This window comes from Girardinichthys multiradiatus, chromosome 20 (genome assembly GCF_021462225.1).
Source record: "Girardinichthys multiradiatus isolate DD_20200921_A chromosome 20, DD_fGirMul_XY1, whole genome shotgun sequence".
Classification (NCBI taxonomy): Eukaryota; Metazoa; Chordata; class Actinopteri; order Cyprinodontiformes; family Goodeidae; genus Girardinichthys; species Girardinichthys multiradiatus.
The window spans coordinates 44820858-44844597 of record NC_061812.1 but is presented as its reverse complement, the minus strand read 5'-3'; the positions used below and the strand labels follow the sequence as shown (position 1 = coordinate 44844597).

Sequence of the window (23740 nt, the reverse complement as noted above, 5' to 3'; positions counted from 1 at the left end):
CTGACTGACTGATAATATTTCTTTGTGCAAAATCTGAACCTATACTAAACTTTTTCTTCTGCCTCTCTCACACACAAATACACACATATATGGGATTTGAGTTCAACATCTGCGTTTTTTCAGTCTGGATTTTAGAAACCTGCCCTTCTCCATGGCTACTCCGCCAGAGACGCTTCTCCAGCACGGCCTGAAAGAGAGAGATCTGCCTTCCTGTCTGCCTGCTTGTTGAAAATCGCAGTGTGAATTTCCACAAAAAACGAAACTCAGAAGAAGTCTGGCCCGAACCCACTGAGATGGACAAAGATCCATGCTGTTTGCAAGAGCCAGAAGAGCGATACACTGGATTTATATTGAAAGCATCTTATGCGGGTAGAAGAGAAACCGGAGCAAAGTTTCTTCTTTCTCCCTCCTGGAGAAGTTAAAGTGGACAAAGAATGATTGAATGTCTCACCAACAGACCTGGGAAGGGCCTGGTTGTTTTTTGGACTGATAGAGGACTGTGTGCCATGACAGTTTGACTCTGGAGCGATTAAGAAACTGATGGGGGTAACGTAAAACACACACACATTTGCATAAATCTTTTCCTATTTTCTGCAATGAAGAATGCTTATTAACCGCTGCTCGTGTGACGCTTGCTTGACGTTGACAGATATAGCGGGTTAAAATATTATTTTAGAGTTAGAAAAGTATCTTTAAAAGGGTGATAACTCAACTCATTTGATACTTTCCGGTTAATTCTTTTAGAGAAACAAGTTATCTTTTGTCGTGGAATATTCAGGGTCAATTATTCTAGTTATTAAAAGTTATTAAATTGCAGAGGAAGTTACAACATCTCCAAAACTCAGCAGTAACCAAGTGTTTCTATGTTATTCTCAGGACAGATCTCATGAAGGAGCATTTTTAAAACCCAGCGCATGCGTAAAACCTGATGGGTTTCTCCTTCAGATATTATTTTCTGTTGTCAGAGTTTGTATCCCATAAATCTAATGGGTAGATACCTCATTAAAACAGGCTTAGTTTTACTACAGATGGTCTTCATACAGTTTCTGACACAGTACTTACAGTTTGGTGCAGTTTTTGTCCGCAAGTGTTAACTGACGCTTATGGAAAGTACAAATTCACAGCAGCTTCTGGGATGAGGTTATATTAGGTTTTTCTTCCCTCTTCTGATTCATGCAGCGTGTTGATTTACACTGTACCTTATATCAGGTCCTGACAAAAACTATGAAAGGCTTGGTTCTGCAGTTTCTTTTTTCTCCTTTTGGGGAAGGAAAGGAAACCTGATCAGTTCTGTGTTGCATAGGAGTCTTAAAACACTTGTTGTTTTCTAAGATATGACCAGTTAAAAACTTTTAAAACTTTTGAGAGTAATTGGTTTTGTTAAACACATTTCCTTTGGTAAAACAAACCTTTAAAATGAGAATGAAAAATTGGATTATTTAGAAAGATTCTGATTGGACAGTGGTACCACACAAAAAAAATTAAACTAATCTCATGTTTCCTAAAAGACTCTGCATGAAAAGGCCTTCAGAACCGTGGAGTTATTTTCCACCACAGTATCAAGATTTTTAAGCATGCTTTTTCTTTATTTTAAAACAGATCTGGTTTTTGTTTTGTTTTTGGCTTTTTTGCATAATGTTTGTCTGAAGCTTCTTATGAACTGGGATAGAAGCAAATATGATCTGAGGTAAATTAGGAGCTGTGAACTCATAATTTTAAATCTGATTATTGTCCAAGCAGGAATAATATATTTAGCCAATCTTTCAATCTCTGCAAAAAGTTAACACCATTGTTTAATGCAGTAGTACTCAACTTGTGGTTCCTGGACTCCTGAAGCCCATGAGCCATAGATTTTGGGTCCATAAAATTATAATATTTAATTAAAGGTAGACCGATTACCTATTAAAATAGATCTAAGCCAATGATGAGTTCCAGTCATTTTGGTGGCCTTGAAATGTAATAATACTCAAAATTTCTACTCTGGGGAACACAGATTGGGGTTGAAGAGTTTTGTTTTGGAACCAAGGTTAGGATTTTTGTAACAGAATCAAGACAAGTAAAATCCTTCATTTTAGCAAAAGAAAAGAAATAAAGGCCCTCTTAACGGTAAGAGGATGGTCGACTCAAACTCAAGTCTCCTTGTTTGATTTCTTAGGGTTTAAAGATTAAAGGAATACATAGGAGTAGAAAGGTACACAAGGTGATTTCAGATTACTAAGAGATAAAATATTGGAACATTTATCAGCATGTGGATTATTAAAGAAGGGTTCTAGTAATAAGTTTTCCCCAACTCTCAAAATTTAAATAGCCCAAATTAAAGAAAATGATGTTTGTTCTTTTTTGAAACACTATGTGGGAAAAAGTCCAGTTTGGAGTCAAGCTTCTTATCTTAATTTCTGATTAAGTCAAACACTGCAGTTTAGTTTAGTTTGGGTATACCATAAAAATGTCAACGCCGACTTTTCTAATTTCCCCTCGGGGATCAATAAAGTATCTTTGAATTTGAATTGAATTGAATTATAATACTTCTTTGCATTTAACCTGAAATTCTGCAATATGGCTGTGATCAAATTGAGCCAAACAAAAAGAAAATTATAACAATAACTCTCAGGATTGTAGTTATTATTATTACAGAGTTACAGTACAAAGAATTATCAAAAGGTTTCAGCATCAGTAAATTTGGATTCATTTAAGAGAAAACTGTTGCTGTGCTTCTAAATAGTTTGTGCACTCATCTTAAAAAGGATCCTGAAGATTGTCATAACAAAATTGATCAATTATAGTATTAAAAGATATGGCTGAGAAAACATATTCTGAAAAGAGATTGTTAAAAATTTCTTTTAATTCCTGAAGCTTCAAATTTGGCCATTTGTCTGTCTTTGATGTTTTGTCTTTCTTTGTTGGACTGAATGTTTGATTATATGTTGCATGAAACAATAATCCATGTTTAGAATAATGTTTCTAAATCCCAGATTGATTAAAACTTTGAGTTTTTAGGAGAGTTAAGAAGCAGCTCGTTTCTGAGGTAGGTGCATGTTAACAGTTTTGCAGTTTAAGTTACACTAATATGGGATGGGATGAAGAAACTGGGTCCGCCCATAGGCTGCCAATCAAAGGTTAGTTCTGCCTGTCTCCGCCCACCTACCAGGTTGGTTCATGCCTTTGCTGTCATGGTAACGCTCAGCACCTCCCTTCCTGAGTTTTAACACTGTTTAAGAGACAATAGAATCAAAATGCTTGTAGTGATTGTTGCCTTAATAACATGTTTTTTTGGATGTAGGATGACATTTAGATTTATGTGTTTTACTATTAAAAGGTTAATGAAATAGTTTAAACTAGTTTGAAGAATTAGTTTTGCATGCAGAATCATTGGTGATTTATTAGATCGAAAGTTTTCCCTCGTGCCATTAAGCTAACTGGCAGTTCAAGATATGCCAAAAGTAAGGAATATATTTCTGATAAAGAATCAGAGTTATGATTTCATACTTGGTTGGAATTATTTATTAGATTCAAATTTGTAGGGTTTATGCATCTGAATTACATTAGATGTCCATTAATCTAAAACTTTTCTTCATACAAGATAAATCAGGATGATATGTGACTAATTTCCAAGTGAAATATTGATGAACTGTACGACGACTGAAATTTGTGTTTTGTTGTTAATGGAACTGAGTTACAGTTAAAAACATCTGGATTTTCTTTATGCTGCTTTTGTTAAATTCATAGTGGCACATAGTTATGTCAGAATTCATTTCTTTGGTTCTATCTAATGTGATCTTGGTTACTAGAACATTCTTGTTTAAACCTTTTGCTGGATTGTCGCATGGGTTGGACCCTGCGCCAGAAGAGGGGAATGTCAGAATAAAGTAACATGGGGATATTGCCAAGATAATTTTTTTTCACATCTTTGTGTGAAGGTAGGATGTTGTTACTGTCAAAACCTGTCCACTGTGTTTTCTCAAGTTTCACAGACGGTGACGGCTGCATTACCAGAAACAGCCACTTCCACCCTCCGGTCCTTTATTCTTGGCGACTGGATTCTACTCAGAGAATGTAGGAGAAAACACAGGAAGTCCAGGGCTGGAATGGCCCATATCAGATCCTACTAGACACCCAGGAAAGCTGCAAGAAAGCTCCTCCAGCTTAATCTGGCTTCCAGGACACAAGTCATCTTCCAACTGGATCATCCACGGCTTGAAAGGTGTGAGGACAGCGGACCACCACAAGACAAAGAACTGTAAGCTGATCACTGGCGAGTGATTGACGAGGTGGTTGAAGAACACTGTTCTTACAAGGGCACGATTATCCCTTGGGCAGTGCAACGTTATTTCAGAATCTACTTAAGGCCATCGCATTGCTTGAAAGTTAGAAATCATAAGGTCATTTGCCTCACTGCACACACACCACAGTGAGACACACATAGAAGACCTCTACACATTTGCACATAACCTTTCTCTGGATGATGGACTGGCGACGTCTGCAACAGAGAGACAGTCAAACATGCGCCATGATGCTTATTTTCCTTAATGTCTTAATATTTGGTGGCTACTAGGCGCTCCTTTGCCTGGACAGTGAGGGTCAGCCAAATTCTTTTCTCCCACTTTGACAGCGAAACTGACTCTGAGGAGGAAATCTTGGATGCTTTTATCTAACTTTCATGTTTATTGCTTGATATCTATCATTATGGCACAAATTTGAAATGTGTTCATTTCCGCCGTTGTTATAATTTGTTTTCTTTGAGGAAAAAACTGTTTGCTTTCAGTATCAGAAGGAAGGAGTTGTAATGGAAATTATTTTATTAAGTGTTCCAAAGTGTATGACCTTTGGGTTACCTTACTCCCCTGAACATCTTTTAGTGGTGGAAGCTGTAAAAGCCATTATCAGAAGTTTAATGGTTAAGGCCATTTGTTAGGGTGATGCCTTTGGAAGAGCAGATGTTGTTCCTAGGTAACCTTCTCACCTCTGAACCCGAGAACGGTCTAGGGTCATAAAGCACAAACTCTTTTAAGTGGTGATAACACCCATATACTCTTTAAATACTGTGTGTAAATGTTGACACCACACTAAACCCAAAAGCAGTTGATTATGATGACATGTTGTAAATGAATATATCTTCCATGCCTGAGTGTATTCATAATTGTACTTCATAAAATGACCTTATAGCAGAAAATTGAAAAAAGTTGCTGTTTAAGTGAAATGAGAAAAAGTGCAATGATGACATGAACAAGGCTTGTTTTAATTCTTTTACTTTTTATTCTTACATTTTGTTTCTTTGCTTTATTATTGTTTTACTCTGCCATGATTGGTGGTCGCCTGGCGGAGGGACCGTGTAAGTGTTTCCCACAAAATAATCTGTTTTCCGTCCTGTGGGTTTGTGCTTACACAGAGTGTTTCATTTTACATGTATTTACTCATGACTTATTCGTGATAAAACAGGGGGGAACTGTTAGGGTTTTACGACTTTTGATATTGTTTATCACTTGTGTCTGCTCTAAGTGCTTTCTTCCCCCACATGTCATAGACAAAGAGATAAGAGAGAAGGGTGAGTTATGCTATTATCAGCAACATCTAGGGACTGGCACCAATCCTCACTCCTTTCTCTGAAATCAAGACACATGAACCCTAACCTTTCTGACCCCACACACACACACACACACACACCCACTCTGAATGATGTTTGAACTGTGTGTGACCAAGCATGTATAAATAAAGAGAGAGGGGGCTAATACTTCGTAGTCTGTAGTGCACAGCTACCCTTGCAAGTAAAACTGACTCTGTGTCTTTCCTTACCTCTGAGTTGATTAAATAATACCTATCAATCACCCTGATTACTCTCCTCCTCCTCTGGTGAAGGCTGAGGGGCTGGTATCGGGTGTGGAGTTTGTGGGGAGGGTGAGTAGCTGATGATTGCCTTGTCCTCCACGATCACCTTCTTGTCTTCAGGTTGGATATCTGTGTGTACAGACTCAGCCACGCATAGCGATGAATAGAGGTCGGGAGAAGGCGGATGATACGATCTGAGGTTGTATCCTGTCGGTGTCCCTGGACTGAATAGGGACTCAGAGCTGCGACGATGAGGTGGCTGGTGAGTAGAGGTCTGGAGAAGGTAGATGATACGGCCCTGTGTTGAAGCTTTCATCATGATCGGGATTGCTGGTTGTAGAGGTCCCAGTATGGTGTTTTCACATTCTCAAGGTCTGCCGCCCGCCGTTATGAAGAAGAAGAGTCTGTGAGCTCGCAGTTAGACCCTGATATATAGCGCAAGAAGGTGGGAGGGTCCTCAAGAAGGGGAGTTGGTCCTCAAAAGAGGGTGGGTCCTCAAAAGAGGGTGGGCTTTAGATCCACAACAGGGAACGTTAGCACTCTTTTCACTGACGTAACATCAATCCAGCAGCGTGAGTTTTGGAAAAGGTTGGAAAGACGCTGTCCAATTTCATTCGTCTTCTCAACCCAAGCATCATATGGTAGAGCCAGCACAGTCTTGAATACACCGCAGTTCTGATTGAATGCCTCCAACACAAACAGATCTGAGGGGGTCGTCTGGTTATTCTTGCGTTTGCTTGCCTGAAAAGACCCGCGGCCATTTGCTGTGGTTTTTGACCCCCACACTGCACTAAAGAGAGGTTCTCTCGCAGCTATTTCAACATCGGAAGGACACATTCTCATCCTTTTTGCTGGTTGAGGAGAGCTTTCATCTTCATCCTCCCTCTCGTACACTGAGACTGATTCAGGGTTATCGTTAAGGTGTGGGATTGCCAGCCGTAACACAGCCCAGTCGTTGTGGGTGAGAGTACACAGAGCCAATGATCCATTAAATACCTCGTCTTGATCCAATTGATACAGGCAGAACTCTCCTATTTCGTACATGAAAATATACCCCCAGCTACCACTCAGGCCATATGGTTCCAAAGACCACTCTTCCTGCAGAGTGTCGAACAGAGGCCTTTGTACCTTGCATAGGTAATATGTTGATTTCTTCGGGGCATCCAATTCACGGCACGTATGCCTGTAGACAGTTACTGGGGTTTCACACAGAAGAGACGTACATCTTAGCTGACCTGAGGCCTGTTTTTCATCCATTGTTGTTGGTGAAGTTGGATCATCATCTGCAGAGTATGTTACGATAGGAATTCCGATAGGTATCTGAGACGAGGAAATAGTTGATGTAGATGGTTGCTCATCATCTTGGCACACCTTGCTTTTGTCCCCGGTTTGATGAAAAACTCTCTTAACTCTAACCATTGTTCAACGAGTGCTCTTATCCAGCGAATGCTGCAGTTAAATTGTTGCGTTTTCCGCTAGTATTTAAAACAAACACTGAACAACGCCCCTCTGTTTTTTTAATTTGTTGATTCTAGATTCGCCCCCTAATGACGAAATCCTATCAGCGCGCATAGTTACGCCCCTTGGACACCCGAGACACCTCAGCAACAGCGCAGACGTGTTAATTCAATAAACAGGGGATGGGAATTGTCAGAGGCAATGCTCGAGACTTATGGCCAGGAAAAGAGCACAGTCCTCTTAATTACTTTGACTACAGTTGGTGTGAGACAATACGCAACAAACACCTGCGGATGTCTGAGGTCTGATCACCTATTCAATAAACAGTGGATGTGTATTGACTGAGACAATGGTCGAGACTTTGGGCCAGGAAAAGAGCACGGTCAGTGTGAAAACTTTGTCTGAGACAATACACAAGAAACAGCTGTGGATGTCTGCCTTAATTCAATAAACAGTGACATATCTGAGGACTTTATAACCTTTATTTTATTTTTTTTTTCAGTTTCTTGTGACGTTGTACAGACATACAGGTTACAACCTCTGGCACCCACGTGGGATGAGGAGAAAATTGTTTTCTCTAAATCCTCAATAACTATTGCTCTAAGATGAAAAAAGAAAAGCTTAAGGTAACTAAAATTATCATCCATTTTACCAAATGGAGTCTCTCATGATTCCAAACAAAGTCTTTTAGCTGTAGCATCCATTTCTAATTTGGAAACAGCGTACTGAGCACAGAATGTATAATTCTGTCAGGTTCCCTCTTTTTATCAGAATTTTGTGTGATGTGCCTGCATTAAATTGACTGTTCCTTTAAAGTGGAGAAACTGCATGTTTATTTTTTTCAGTTCATCTCTACAACAGAAGCCAATTCATCCTTCTTTTCTAAATAACATCTAAATAACCCCTGCGTTAAAACAAAATGAATTTACAATTGTGTCAGGTTCTCTCTTTTTATCAGAATTTTGTGTGATGTGCCTGCATTAACCTGAGTGACCTTTTAAAGTAGATAAACTACATGTTTTGTTCTTAGATGTAAAAAACATCTAAAAACACACAATTAGAAAGATTCGCTTCCTTGTAATGACAACATCCAGCTAATGACAACATCCGGTTAATGACGATATCCGGCTAATGACGATATCCGGCTAATGACGATATCCGGCTAATGACAACATCCGGTTAATGACGATATCCAGTTACGTCACCGGAATGCCCACCACCGGAAGTCCCACCCTATGATGTCCCAGCCACCGGAAGTCCCGCCCACCTGTCAAACTTTTCACACCTCGTTTGATTGAAGGATATACATTTAGTCTCTCTAATGTGGACACAATGGTTTGCAAAACGTTTCATTCTACTTTAACTTTAATGAATCTGGGAAGTTTTATGATCAAAGTAGTGCATGATTGAAAAGTGGAAGGAAAATGGTATGTGGTTTTTAAACTGTTTTTACAAACACAAATTAAAAAATTGTGGCCTCTTCCTGGATCGATACTTTGTCGAAGCACCTTCAGTTGCTATTACAGCTGCAGTCTACACATTGACATGTTTGCCTGTTTTTCTTTCCAAAATAGTTAAAGCTCAGATTGGATAGAGAGCAATTGTGAACATGATTTTTTTTAATCCAGCCATTGAATTTAGGGCTGGACTTTGACTAGGCCATACTAACACAAGAAAATGTTTTTATTGATGAGTCATTGCACTTTGACTCTGACTTTATGTTTAGTGTCGTCCTGCCCCAGTCTCAAGTCTTTTGAAACAGGTTCTCTTCCAGCATTGCGCTGTTATTTGTCTCCATCCATCATTCTGTCAACTCTGACCTGCTTCCCTGTCCCTGTTCAAGAAATTCATACTCACAGCATGATGCTGCCATCATATTTCTCTGTGGGATTCGGTGTTCAGGCTGATGTGCAGTGTTACTTCTGCCCACCCAAAGCATTTTGCCCGTAATCCAGAAAGCTGATCTTTGCCGTCCTTTGACTGGAGCACCTTGTTCCAGATGTTGTGTTCTCTAGATGGTTTGTGGTGAACTAAAAATTGGACTTCTTATGGTTTTCTTTCAACAAAGGATTTATTCTTTCCACTCTTCCGTATAGGCCAGTGAACACCTGTGCAGATGATCTCTGCTGATCCTCTGGTATTGCGATGGGGATCTTGGCCACTTCTCTGATTATAGGTTTCTTTGCCCAGCTTGTAAGTTTAAGTGGACGGTCATGTATTGGTAGGTCTTTCTAGTTTAGGATGATGGATTGAAAGGTACTCTGAGAGATGTTCAAAGCTTGGGATGTTGTTTTTAACCTAGACTGTTTTAAACGTCTCTATAACTTTCACCTTGAGCTGTCCGCTGTTTGCTCCATAATGTTCTCTAACAAACCTCTGAGGCCTTCACAGAACAGCCGGGTTTATATTGCCTACACAATTGGGCTACTTATTAGGCTACCTAGCTATTGGGTGCACTTGATTTTATTTTAGGAGAATCAGAATTAGGGGCTAAGTACAAATACACGCCATACTTAAGTTTTATGTTAAATTTTGTTTGGAAGACATTTCTTCTTTTCCTTACAATTCACAATTATCTGCTATTTAGTGCTGATCACATAAAGGTCCAATAAAATACAGTCTGTGTTCAGGGCTTATTAAAACAGAAATCGGTGGATGTTTGATTTTAAAGCATTCTTTAAAAACCACCAGAAACACACCAATACTATTGAGCATCCCCGGTATTGTTGGAGTCCAGCCTCACCAGGAAACAATGATGTCATGTTCCACATATGAAAGACATATGAGTCCAGCCCGTTTTTTTATTCTTCTGACCTATACCGGATATATGAAAAAAAGTAACCAAAGAAAAATATGTTTTGTGTTTATGTAGAAATGTGCCCTTTATATATACAATTTTGTTCTACACAGCATCCTCGGAGGGGCTTGAGATTTTCAGGTGGATTATATAATCTGCGGTGCTGTGTGGACCCTGTACTACTTCTGAGAGCTGAGTTTAAAGACAAAGCTTTTAATATACAAGTCCATCAGTTTTCCAAGCTTTCTCTTGTGTGCAGAGCTGTGGGTAATGGATAAAAAAACTAAAATTGAAAAGTGGTCTGAAGTTAGCTTCCACAGCAGGGATCCTGGATTCACTTTTAAGTGCAGAGGGAGGAGGTCAACAAGGCCACTGCTCCTGCTTCACTGATTTTAAGGTGGTTTGGGTCTCTGGTAAGAAAGAGTTTTGGATGATTTGCTACATCTGTATTTTTGGAATTGTCCACTGTAAGGACATCTTGGGGCATAGTCAGAATCACTGGTTAGCTTTTGACCACCATGTAGTCACCCATGATGCACTGAAGGAGGTACATGAGATTAACAAAAGTATTTGCTCACCCATCCAAACCATTTAATTAATGTGCTCCAGTCACTTCAATGGTAACAGGGGTATAAAATCTAGCACCTTGGCATGCAGACTGCTTCTACAAATGCATGTGAACCAATGGGTTGATCTCAGGACCTCAGTGAATTCCAGCATGGTACCATGATAGGACACCACCTATGCAATAAGTCCACTCGTGAAAGTTCCTCACTATTAAATATTCCACAGTCAGCCGATTAGGAACGACAGCAGCTAAGCTAAAAAGTGGTAGGTAGAACAGCATATTGTGGGTTTAGAAACTGCCATCTAAAATAAATCAGTTGATGTTTAAAACACTAGAGGTTGCTGACCAGGTTGAGTTCTCTCTGGACACTCTGGCTTCTTCCCACTGTCCAAAAACATGACTGAAAATTGGTGTCTTTTAATTGCCCTTAGGTGTGAGTGTGTGTGCATCCTGTGTGTCTCTATATTGGACCGGTCCAGGGTGTACCTTGCCTCTCGTCCAATGAGGGGGGAAATAGGCGGTCAAAACCTGTGCTGCAAATATAGATGGTGAAGAAGGTAATTTGAAAAAAATAAACCCTTTCACAACTTTCTGTGGTAACTTTGGCCCTTCCTCCCTAAGCGTCACTGCAGCAATCTACCAGCCAGTAACTGACAGGAATCCAAAGCAGCCTCAGCTTTCTCAGCTTCCTCTGCAGCAGAGATTACCATAGCCCCATCATACCTTTTAGCAGCCGGCCCATGGAGGTTCAATGTTGAATACCAAAACACTTTTATTGTTGGTCTTGCAGATGGAGAATTGCTTGTTAAATGTGACTGGAGACTTAGCAGACCTATTTGAATATGGCTGATACCTGAACGATGATGCCTTCCAACACAGGAAATGTATAAAACTGTTGGTATTTAACTGTTCTCCAATTTTTTACCCTGTGTGAAGCGATTCAGTTTGTCTCTAGAAAGCAGTAAACTATTGAGTTAAACCATTAGGTTCAGGAAGTGGCTTTCTCGATTCCGACTGTATGAGTAGAAACACATCCAGTTGTTGACATTGTGCTAATAAAGAGCTGAGGACCTTCAGAATGACTTCTAGAGGGTCCAGTACTGACACATAAGGGTTGCATAAGAGGCTGGGAGCATTTGAAGCTGGTGTGGCCCATGCAGTCAGAACCCTCATGTTGACGCCCTCCCTCTCCACTCCCTAATATCAACCTTCAGACATGATTACAGCTCTCACTCCTTGATCCAGCCTCTGCCTCTGCCTCTTGCTTTGATTTTTTTTCTTTTCTGATCCTCTCCTGCAGCCAAAGTGATCAAACACGATGTTCGACTCAAACTGAGGCTTCACCTCAGTGTGACATTGGTGAAAATTATGCTCCAAATTGGAAGAGCTCAACAAACACCCTGCAGTTTATTCAGAGGGAGCGAGGTGGCCGCATTCCCTCCATTCCAACCTGCTGGTAAAAGGGCAGAGATTTATTTAAGCAGGTAATAATATGTGGAACATGCAAATAGTGATGAAGGTGTCAGGAACATTCATGATCTCCGGTCAGCGATGGCTGTAAGCAGACAGACAGAAGAGTACCACGAATGTAGGAAAGTAAAGCAATTTAATGACATAAAAAAGAATACCAATTAACATTCGTAACATGCAATGGCTGAATCTTTACAAAACATGTCCGTGTTGGTTAATGGCAATATGGAAAGAGAAAAACTGTGTTTTGCATGGCAGTGTGTATATAGTAAGGCTTGTTAGGACATTTCACTGAAAACTACTCAATGACTGGAACAGGTGAATGTCAGGTTTTTGCAGCCAAATGAAGTAATCTGATTATATAATGGCTTTTGGTCCAGTTTGGGTTGAATTAAACAGGGAAATGTTATGATAAAAGATGCACAGTTGGAAAAGTAAATTCTCGTGTTTTTAACTCACCGGAGTAAGAAGCTAGGACTCATCTGGTTTTTGAACTGTCTAGGCATGTTCTTTAGAAGTGTGAGGCACATACTATTTTTACCAAGACCAAAAAAACTTTTAAGGGAAAATTTCACTATACATATTCATTTCTGCCAGTCATTAGATGTAAATTATCAAAGCTGGTCCTGTGTGAACATAACTATTGTGATGTCCAGCTGGTGGTCTTAAGTGTTCTGCACCACCTACAGGCTCTCTGATGACTGCAAGTTGACACTTTCTATTACATTTGCAGGCGGATGTCAATACACAGATGTGCGTTTGCAAATGTCCGAATCTTAGCAGTTGCACCCTGCAAAAGTATCCCGTCCCCTCTAACTGTTCCACATTTTATCACATTACAACCACAAACTTCAATGTGTTTTATGGGACTTACAAACCAACACAATAGTACAGAATTGTGAAGTGGAAGGAAAAAATCTGAAAAGTGAGGCGTGCATTTGTAATCAGCCCCATTTCTCTAAATTAAAATCCAGTGCAACCGACTGCCTTCAGACGTCAACTCATTAGTAAATAGTCAGTGTGTAATTTCACCTTAGTATAAATGCAACTGTTTTGTGAAGGTCTCAGATCTTTGTTAGAGAACATTAGTGAACAAAAAGCAGCATGAAGACCAAAGAGCAGAACAGACAGGTCAGAGAGGAGGTTGTGGAGAGGTTTAAAGAAGCACTGGGTTATAAAACAATATCTAAAGCTTTGGCCACCCCACTGAGCGTTTCTATCTGCCATCCAAAGATGGAATAGTATGGCACAGCTGCAAACCTACTACGACTTGGCCATCCACCTGGCACATCACCTTATTCCCCCACAGTGAAACATGATGGTGGTAGCATCATGCTCTGGGGATATTGTTCTTCAGCAGAAACAGGGAGGCTGGTCAGTAAAGATGGGGAAATTGATAGAACTAAATAATGGGTAGCCCAAGAAGAAAACCTGTAAGGGGCTGCAAAGAACTTAATTCTTTGCAGCCCCTTACAGGTTTTTCCAGAATTCTACAGTATTTATTCAACAAGGTCAATACAAAAACATACTATATGCTAGAGTTTTCTTAGTGAAAACTAAATAACATATCCTTTCACCTCCCCGTTTAACACTGCTTTGTGATCACATAAAATCGCAATAATGAAACTGCAGTTTGTGGTTGTAATGTCATAAAGCTGTAGGAATACTTTTCCGAGACACTGTAGATTAAACGTAACATGTTCAGGTTAAGCTAACAGTGCTAAATGCCTCTAAATGCCACCAGGTTGTTCTTTCTGGTCAATGAGGAAAGTGGCAGACATACGCACACCTGAGGTGGGACATCCAGCTCTAATATCTTGTCCTACTGAATCCACCCCAGATTCGACTGATCATCAGAGTATCTTTCTGGTCTTTAAAGAGGTTAAACTTAATAAGCTCTGACTGTAGCTTTTAACTTTACATTTACTGGAGTAGGACAGTCCAGAATATCCTGAGCTTGCTTGTCTCAACCAAATGTTTCTCCTGTAAACATCCTTGAATGAAATCTTTCATGAAAACTGAAATAATTATTCACTGATCATCTTATTAAGAATCTGGAATGCACTCCATGTTTAAACTCCAAATTTGGCCCTGACTCATTAAATAAAGATTGAAGTTTGTGATTAGGATCACATGAACACTCATGACTCAGGATGCTTGAGGTGATGAAATGATATGTGAACTTTCTCATTGTTTTTGTTAGGTATAAAACCACTGAGAAAAATAACTTTTATCCACATCTTACATCATATTTAATTAATCATTTCAAATATAAAAGGTCAGTAATAATTGGTCCACTTGAAAAATATCAACTTATCCCCACTCCCCTGTTCCTGCTACACAGTGACATCAGCGGCAAAGATTCATGTAATAACAAAGAACGCGATGTGAAATTTTACTATTTGTACAAACCAGAGTGCAGTTGAAAACACCAATATGAAGATAAAATAATACAAAACAAATCACGACCTCTAAAGTTTTTGTGATAATAATTATAAAAAAGAAACACCCAGCACATACAATATACACTATATATACATGGAATTTAGTAATGCTCGTGTTGCAACATGAAAGAACAGAGCTTTAGAGAATGAGTATGGCAGTGTGCAGTTGGCAATGACTGATTACGATTTGACACAAAATGTTTGCTCATTGTGGATAACATCTCTGTTATTCATTTGTGGATTTCCAGCAGGTGGAATGGAGTCAGTGTGATGATGGCCAGCGATCTCCTCCTCACGCCGGGGTCTGAGTGGATGCTTTGATCTCGGTAGACACCCTCTTCTCCTTCCGGCTCCAGTATTCGCCGATAAATGAGCCGTCTTCGTTGAACTGAACGTCCTCGTCACCGTAGTCCACCAGGCTATCCCCGCTGTCTGCCTTTTTGATCTCCCTGCTGAGGGAGTGTTGGCTGCCTTTCAGTGGCTTCTCGTCATTGTCACTGTGGGAGAGGCACAGTGGATTTAGAATCCCCACCACTACACCCGTGGCTTCACTCTGTGGATTACAGGAGAGGATGGGAGTGCAGGCAGGAGCTATCACCGCCTCCACAGACCTTCAGTGAGTGACAACAGCTTCTACCTCAGGCTGACCAATGGAAAGTAATCACACAGATGCTTTGGTAGGGACTAAGTAACAGCTGGAGCCAACGTGCATCAATGTATTTGACAAAGAAAGATAAATGAGCCACTGTGGGGGGATACTGGGATGTGGCTGATGATGGGCTTGCTCATGCTGTCATTCTCTAATGTATTGCACTATAGAGAGTGTTACATAGAATGCTCTATGTAAGGTTATGCAAGCTTTTGACATGGAGTGCTGGTCATTCAGGAGCCGATTGCAAAAGCTTAGAAAAATTAAGCAGCCTCTTTAGAGGAAGAGGTAAATTTACTGAATGTAGAAACCCGCACAGCTCAAAGATCTTAAATACAGTGCCTTGCGGAAGTACTCGGCCCCCTTGAACTGGTCAACCTCTTGCAACATTTCAGGCTTCAAACATAAAGATATAAAATTCTAATTTTTTGTGAAGAATCAACAACAAGTGGGACACAATCGTGAAGTGGAATGAAATTTATTGGATGTGTCAAACTTTTTTAACAAATGAAAAACTGAAAAGTGGGGCGTGCAATATTATTCGGTCTCCTTGCGTTAATACTTTGTAGCGCCACCCTTTGCTGCAATTACAGCTGCAAGTCGCTTGGGGTATGTCTCTATCAGTTTTGCACATCGAGAGACTGAAATTCTTGCCCATTCTTCCTTGCAAAACAGCTTGAGCTCAGTGAAGTTGCCTGGAGAGCGTTCGTGAACAGCAGTCTTCCAAATTATTCGGCCCTTTTACTTTCAGTGCAGCAAAGTCACTCCAGAAGTTCAGTGAGGATCTGTGAATGATCCAATGTTGTCCCAAATGACTGATGATGATAAATAGAATCCACCTGTGTGTAATCAAGTCTCTGTATAAATGCACCTGCTCTGTGATAGTCTCTGGATAGGGTTCTGTTCAAAGTGCAGAGCATCATGAAGACCAAGGAACACACCAGGCAGGTCCGAGATACTGTTGTGGAGAAGTTTAAAGACGGATTTGGATACAAAAAGATTTCCCAAGGAGCACTGTGCAAGCAATCATATTGAAATGGAAGGAGTATCAGACCACTGCAAATCTACCAAGATCCGGCCGTCCTTCTAAACTTTCATCTCGAACAAGGAGAAGACTGATCAGAGATGCAGCCAAGAGGCCCATGATCACTCTGGATGAACTGCAAAGATCTACAGCTGTGGTGGGAGAATCTGTCCATAGGACAACAATCAGTCGTACACTGCACAAATCTGGCCTTTATGGAAGAGTGGCAAGAAGAAAGCCATTTCTCAAAGATATCCAGAAAAAGTCTCGTTTAAAGTTTTCCACAAGCCACCTGGGAGACACACCAAACATGTAGAAGAAGTTGCTCTGGTCAGATGAAACCAAAATTGAACTGTTTGGCCACAATGCAAAACGATATGTTTGGCGTAAAAGCAACACAGCTCATCACCCTGAACACACCTTCCCCACTGTCAAACATGGTGGTGGCAGCATCATGGTTAGGGCCTGCTTTTCATCAGCAGGGACAGGGAAGATGGTCAAAATTGATGGGAAGATGGATGGGGCCAAATACAGGACCATTCTGGAAGTCAACCTGTTGGGAGTCTGCAAGAGACCTGAGACTGGGACGGAGATTTATCTTCCAACAAGACAATGATCCAAAACATAAAGCCAAATCTACAATGGAATGATTCACAAATAAACGTATCCAGAATGGCCAAGTCAAAGTCTAGATCTGAATCCAATCGAGAATGTGTGGAAAGAGCTGAAGACTGCTGTTCACGAACGCTCTCCATCCAACCTCACTGAGCTCGAGCTGTTTTGCAAGGAAGAATGGGCAAGAATTTCAGTCTCTCGATGTGAAAAACTGATAGAGACATACCCCAAGTGACTTGCAGCTGTAATTGCAGCAAAGGGTGGCGCTACAAAGTATTAACGCAAGGAGACCGAATAATATTGCACGCCCCACTTTTCAGTTTTTTATTTGTTAAAAAAGTTTGACACATCCAATAAAGTAGTTGTCTTGCAATTCGAAGGTCTATGGGTTCGATTCCAGCTTCCTCCTGCCATATGTCAATGTGCCCCAGGGCAAGGCACTTAACCTCAAGTTGCCTACCGATCTGCGTATCGGTGTATGAATGTGTGAGTGTTAGTGAGTGCGATTGGGTGAATGTGGCGCTAGTGTAAAGCGCTTTGAGCGGTCTGTATGACTGGAAAAGTGCTATACAGGTCCTTCTCAAAAAATTAGAATATTGTGATAAAGTTCATTATTTTCTATAATGTAATGATGAAAATTTAACATTCATATATTTTAGATTCATTGCACACTAACTGAAATATTTCAGGTCTTTTATTGTCTTAATACGGATGATTTTGGCATACAGCTCATGAAAACCCAAAATTCCTATCTCACAAAATTAGCATATCATTAAAAGGGTCTCTAAACGAATTTTCATCATGACATTATGGAAAATAATGAACTTTATCACAATATGCTAATTTTTTGAGAAGGACCTGTATAAGTTCAGTCCATTTAACATTTATCCTCCCAGCAAGAACCAGGTGCTGCAGTAAGCTTTACATGAAAAGAAATGTCATTTGTTTAGCCCAGCAGGACCGACAGCTGAATACCATTAAATAATGCTGTGAATACGGACGATTTTAAGGTGCAAAACTCAACCTGACATCTACACTGATGCGAAAAAGTATGTACCCCCTTAGAGATTTGGTTTGTCACAATATCAGATGCAGTATAATATCAGACAAAGATGACCTGAGAAAATACAGAAAGCTGTTTTCAAATGATGATTTAATTTAATGAAGAAAAAAGCTTTTCAAAAAAATCTGGCCGTATGTGAGTAACTATTGACACACTATGCAGGAACAACGGATATCAAGTGCGAACTCTGATTAGGCCTCACCAAAAGCTTCATTTTGCTTTTGATCTATCCCTTCGCCAGTGGACTTGCCTGCGTGCTTTGGATTATTTTCCTGCTGTCTAACTGATGTCTGAGTGACCTTTAGGCTATAAGATGATGGCTGGATATTCTCCTTCAGGATTTTCTACTAGACAGCAGAATTCATGGTTCTATCTATTACAAAAAGTCATACATGTCAAAGTCATACACAGATTGGCTAGTAGGTGGGGTCACTGGTTGCATCACTAGAGGGACTGTCGTGAGACATTGCTTTCATGAGTCCACAGAATATTTTCCTAAAAGTCCTGGGGATGATCAAGAGTTATTCTGGTAAATGTAAGACGGCCCTTTACAGTATGTTCTTTCAGCTCAGCTCAGCAGTGCATTTGGCCATGGAACCCTCCCATGGAGCGCATTTTTGCCCATTTTTTTATTTTATTGTAGAATCAATGATTAAAAATAATTTACCTTAATTGAGGACTGCAGCGCTTTAGATGTTGTTTTGGGTTCTTTTGTAATCACCTTGATTAGTTGTCAACGCCTTCTCAGAGTAACCTTGGTAGGCCGGCCACCCCTTGGAAGGTTCACTTCCTTGCTTTCTCCATTTGTGAATAATCGCTCTCACTGTGGTTTGCCTGAGCACCAAAGGCTTAGAAATAGCTTTGTAACCTCTTCCAGACTGATAGTATAGGTTTTTCACATAGGGCCAGGGTAGTTTGAATAGCTTTTTTCCCTTAAAAACATTTTTTTGGATCTACTTAGTTTATCTTGGTCTTTAGAATGACTTTGATTGTATCAAACATTTAGGTTTCAGAAAAAAAGCAACAAAAAAACTTTTCACAGTAGTTATTCGCTGATTTAACCAAAACTGAAAATCATCACTGAGCACTGAAGCAGACTGGCATGGTTACGTGTTCCTTGTCATAGTTGGCAGAGAAGGGTTCCTGTACATTTTACATTTAAAAATTTCAAATGTAAATTTTACTATGCACCAAACTTAAGCAGCTCCAAAACTGTTCACACAACCACCATGATGTACAGTCACTCACTGATATACATAAAGCTATAAGACTGTGAATATTTGCTGTGCATATTTATACTAACTTGTCATCCAGCATGCTTGATACACTGGATGAAGCAAATAATGAAATTATGATGACTATGACCATCTTTATGGAAGCCAAAAGTGAGCGTCCATAGAAAATTACATTCATAACATCATCTGGAAGAATGAAACAATGAGCTCTTTACTACTTGATCACAAGAGAAGATCCTGAGCTTGTTTTAGTGTGACGATAGCTTTCTTGTCTTGTGAAAATGGTTAGAAAACTGCTAGAATGTTACATGAAACAGTTTCTTGTGATTTAAAGTCCGTCTACTGAGATGTCAGATTCCATACCCATTTACAGCCTGGAGAAGCACCATCTGTCAATCATTTTAACCCTTTTTAGTCTACTGTCCCAAATTTGCCTCAAACCACCATACAGGCACAGTGGCACATGTGGACCAATAATAACCACTCAATTTATGCTTACTGCCAAGGCACCTAGCCCTGTACATAACAAATCAATGTTAGCTTGCTAGGCCAACCCAAACAACACAAAGACACGACAGACTAGATACACTTAGCGCAATAAGCTTTAGATCACCAATACTCACTTAGGAATGTTTTTAAAATTTTGTTCATGTTAGATAAATATTTTTGACCACTGTTTGGGTTTGCTTAAGAAAAAAATAAAAATCCCAATATCACCTAAATGGCCCGCTAGCTCTGATTGTTTAGCTTAGCTGACACTTGCTTTAAGCTGACTCACACCGCCATTTAAAAATAAATTTAAATTCCTAATTTCATCCTCAACATATCTGTAGCTAATAGTGATCTTATTTTAGGAGAACAAATTATAATTGTTACTTTTTTTGTTTTAATACATTTTTTGTCATATGCCTTTAAAATAACGAGACCATGGTTTTTAATTAGAAATATGATACCATCAGAATCTCATTCTGGCCCATTCCTAAATGTACAATATATCATATCATGAGGTAATGTGCGATTCTTAATGACAATAGCACAAAATATAAGGCAAATCAAAGGAAAATAAGACAATATACACTGCTCAAAAAAATAAAGGGAACCCTCAAATAACACACCCTAGATCTGAATGAATGAAATATTCTCATTGAATACTTTGTTCTGTACAAAATTGAATGTCCTGACAACAAAATCACACAAAAATCTGTGGAGGCCCTCCAAAGAAATGCCCCCCCACACCATTACTGACCCACTGGCAAACCGGTCATGCTGAAGGATGTTGCAGACAGCAGATCGCTCTCCCTGGTATCTCCAGACTCTGTCACGTCTGTCACATGTGCTCAGTGTGAACCTGCTTTCATCTATGAAGAGCACAGGGCGCCAGTGGCGAATTTGCCAATCCCGGTGTTCTCTGGCAAATGCCAAGTGTCCTGCACGGTGTTGGGCTGTGAGCACAACCCCCATTTGTGGACGTCGGGCCCTCATACCATCCTCATGGAGTTGGTTTCTAACCATTTGTGCAGACACATGCACATTTGTGGCCTGCTGGAGGTCATTTTGCAGGGCTCTGGCAGTGCTCCTCCTGTTCCTCCTTGCACAAAGGCAGAGGTAGCGGTCCTGCTGCTGGGTTGTTGCCCTCCTATGGCCTCATCCACGTTTCCTGATGTACTGGCCTGTCTCCTGGTAGCACCTCCAGGCTCTACGCTGACAGGCACAGCAAACCTTCTTGCCACAGCTCGCATTGATGTGCCATCCTGGATGAGCTGCACTACCTGAGCCACTTGTGTGGGTTGTAGAGACCGTCTCATGCTACCACAAGTGTGAAAGCACCGCCAACATTCGAAAGTGACCAAAACATCAGCCAGAAAGCATAGGTACTGAGAAGTGGTCTGTGGTCCCCACCTGCAGAACCACTCCTTTATTGAGTGTGTCTTGCTAATAGCCAAAGATTTCCCCCTGTTGTCTATTCCATTTGCACAACAGCATGTGAAATTGATTGTCAATCAGTGTTGCTTCCTAAGTGCACAGTTTGATTTCACAGAAGTTTGATTTACTTGGAGTTATATAGTGTTGTTTAAGTGTTCCCTTTATTTTTTTGAGCAGTGTACATGGTCAAGGTAGTTGGAGCTTTGCACTGTGTCATGAAAGGGGAAATAATGTCATGGAGCAGCTAGGCTGTCTCTATGTAAGGAGTCATACTAAACACAGCTACCAACCCTATACCAACAAGGTAAACGGTGTTACTAAATCTAAACACAACGTTACAGTCACAGATTTACAGTCACAACTGCCATTAAACAAAGCTAACTGACTGCTACCATTTCCTGACAGAGCAGTAGTCATCTTTTTTAACTTCCAGAAAGAAATTACCCCAAAAATGCTGAACTTGGTTTGCTTTTATCTCAGATCTTCTGTATCAGAATCAGTTCTCTTACCTGTGGCAGAAAGATGTCATATCACAGAGAGTTTGGAGAAAGGAAAATTAATCTACAGACAACTAATATATTGTATTCCGTGTACGGAGTATTTTCAGTCTCAGTTGTTTTTAATGGTTTAAACCTGTTAAAACTGTTGTTCATCTAACTGGCTTTTAGCTTTCTACTGATGTTAGGATTCCTTCACTTTTCTACAAACTCACTGCAATGTGAATTGTGTTCAGTTCAGGTAAGCAAACTATTAGTCATATTAACTTCCAAGAGCTTCACTTATATCCAAAAATCCCTAAGCTTTTTCAATGGTGAAATGATGCATTATTCGACTGAGGTTTTATAGTTCTAATTGATGATTGTAAATCAATAATTTGGACTTGATAGTAGTTGGAACAAACATTTTAAAAATTGAGGGCAACAGGCTCCTGAAGTGAATATGATAAAATATAAATGCTGCCACACTGAGCCACTTTTAACTTAATCACATCAGCATTTGTTGTGCTGTGCAGATCCCACTGATTGGGGATTTAGTAAAAGACTCATACTGTGGTAGACGGTTATGAATAGGACCACTAAAGGATCAATGAAACATGCCCAGATATTACTGCCCAGGAGATGAGGCGCATTCAATTACACTGATTGGTTTGAGGGTCCTGCAGGCTGCTGGGCAGCCGGATTTTAGCTGCATTCACTCAGGCATCAGGGCAGCACTGTGGCTCCCTCTCAGCAGTCTGTGCTTTCACAACACACCAACACAACACCAAATCTAGGGGCAACTACTCTGACGGCGCAGATGTGTAAACAGCTCGCTATTGCGGTTTATCACATACTTCGCAGTTACTCAGTCCGTCAAATGTCTTTGGCAGGAGAGGTGCGAGGCTCCGCGGGAACCTCGTGGATTCTGGGGCGTCTTTTCAGCAAGAGCAAACAGGCAGAGAGAATTATTGCGAGGAGAAGAGGGAAAAAGAGGAGCAGACATTCACAGGGATGCAGTGAGGTGGTGAAATGTGGTTCTCATGGGGATTGGGGGGGTGGCTGGGGGTGATTACCTGTATTCACAGAATGTGTCATCATTCATGCCCTGGGACTCCACATCTGGATGAAGGTCTTCTTTTTCTTTCACTGCACACAAAGTGATGAAAAGAGATGAGAGATTTCCACAAGAGATGCTCGCTGCTGAAGTTGAACGTGTCACCTGACTGCTCTGAATAATTATAAATCATTTTCCCACTTGGAACAATGACAACATTTAAGAAAATATTTTTAATAATTTCAGAATTGGGAGCTTAAGGAATAGAAAAGCTTTGGATTGTGAACATTTGGATTGTGAACATTTTGTATGTCTTTATGTTAATGTTTCAATGCCTTGTATCTGATGCACAAAGCATCGGGGTGGGGGGCTGGGGGGGTGCCCATGTGCTTGTGGTGTCCCTCTGTCAATGGTGCCCTATGCAGTGAGCCACTTGAACCGCATCATAATCAGCCACTAGCTGTCAGTTGTAACGAGGGCTAAATGAGGAAACACATATCTGGGTCTCCTTTTTTACACTGAAGAGCGAAGCAGCAACAACCTCATGTCCATTAGTTCATGAATAATGAAGCTGATAAGGGCTCTTACTTCAACAATGAGAAGAACAACAAACTCAGCACAGAGCTCATGTCATCATTCTTTCTGAAGTGAGCTCATGTGCAGGAGTTGCATTTTGGTCTCTTTGTTTGGACTGTTGGAGCTAAAACCACTATACAAACAATGGAAAACATTAAAATGTTAGACCTGCAGGCGCAATGTTCATTTTTCAACAAGAAAAGCAGTCGGTTCTGTTATGTCTATATTTGCATTAAAATAGGTCTGTGGTCTAGAAATACACATTCCTGCACAGTGCCTTCTTGGATGATTGATCACTTCTTTCACATGAAAAAACAACAATATAGAATTAAAATGATGTTTTAGCCAACAATTAGTATTCAAACAAGGAGATAGGTGTGTGTGTATTTGCACCTACCGGAATACTTTCCTCCTTTATTTCTGTTGACAAAGCAGGCGATCAACACAATGAGTGTGAGAAGAGCGATGGCACACATCAGGCCGATAAACCAGCCCTGGGTGGATATTCCTCCGTGGACGCCGGCCAGACCTGTGGAGAACAATGGCCCGTGACTTTGACTCA

The 23740-nt window shown here is 40.4% G+C and overlaps 1 protein-coding gene across 8 annotated transcripts in view; it reads right to left on the bottom strand.

Annotated features, from left to right (window-relative positions):
* Nucleotides 1–12233: 12233 nt before the first annotated feature.
* chl1b (cell adhesion molecule L1-like b) overlaps nt 12234–23740 on the bottom strand; it is a 120130-nt gene continuing 108623 nt past the window's right edge. For 7 of the 8 annotated variants that reach the window (XM_047347097.1, XM_047347100.1, XM_047347099.1 and 4 more), the window contains 3 exons: nt 23576–23707; nt 22622–22694; nt 12234–15057 (listed from right to left, as the gene is read on the bottom strand). In XM_047347097.1, the coding sequence (XP_047203053.1) occupies nt 14853–15057; nt 22622–22694; nt 23576–23707 (410 nt within the window). In that variant the 3' untranslated portion in view covers nt 12234–14852. Of the gene's footprint in view, nt 15058–22402; nt 22483–22621; nt 22695–23575; nt 23708–23740 lie in introns of all 8 variants that reach the window. The other variant, XM_047347105.1, reaches the window with a different exon arrangement.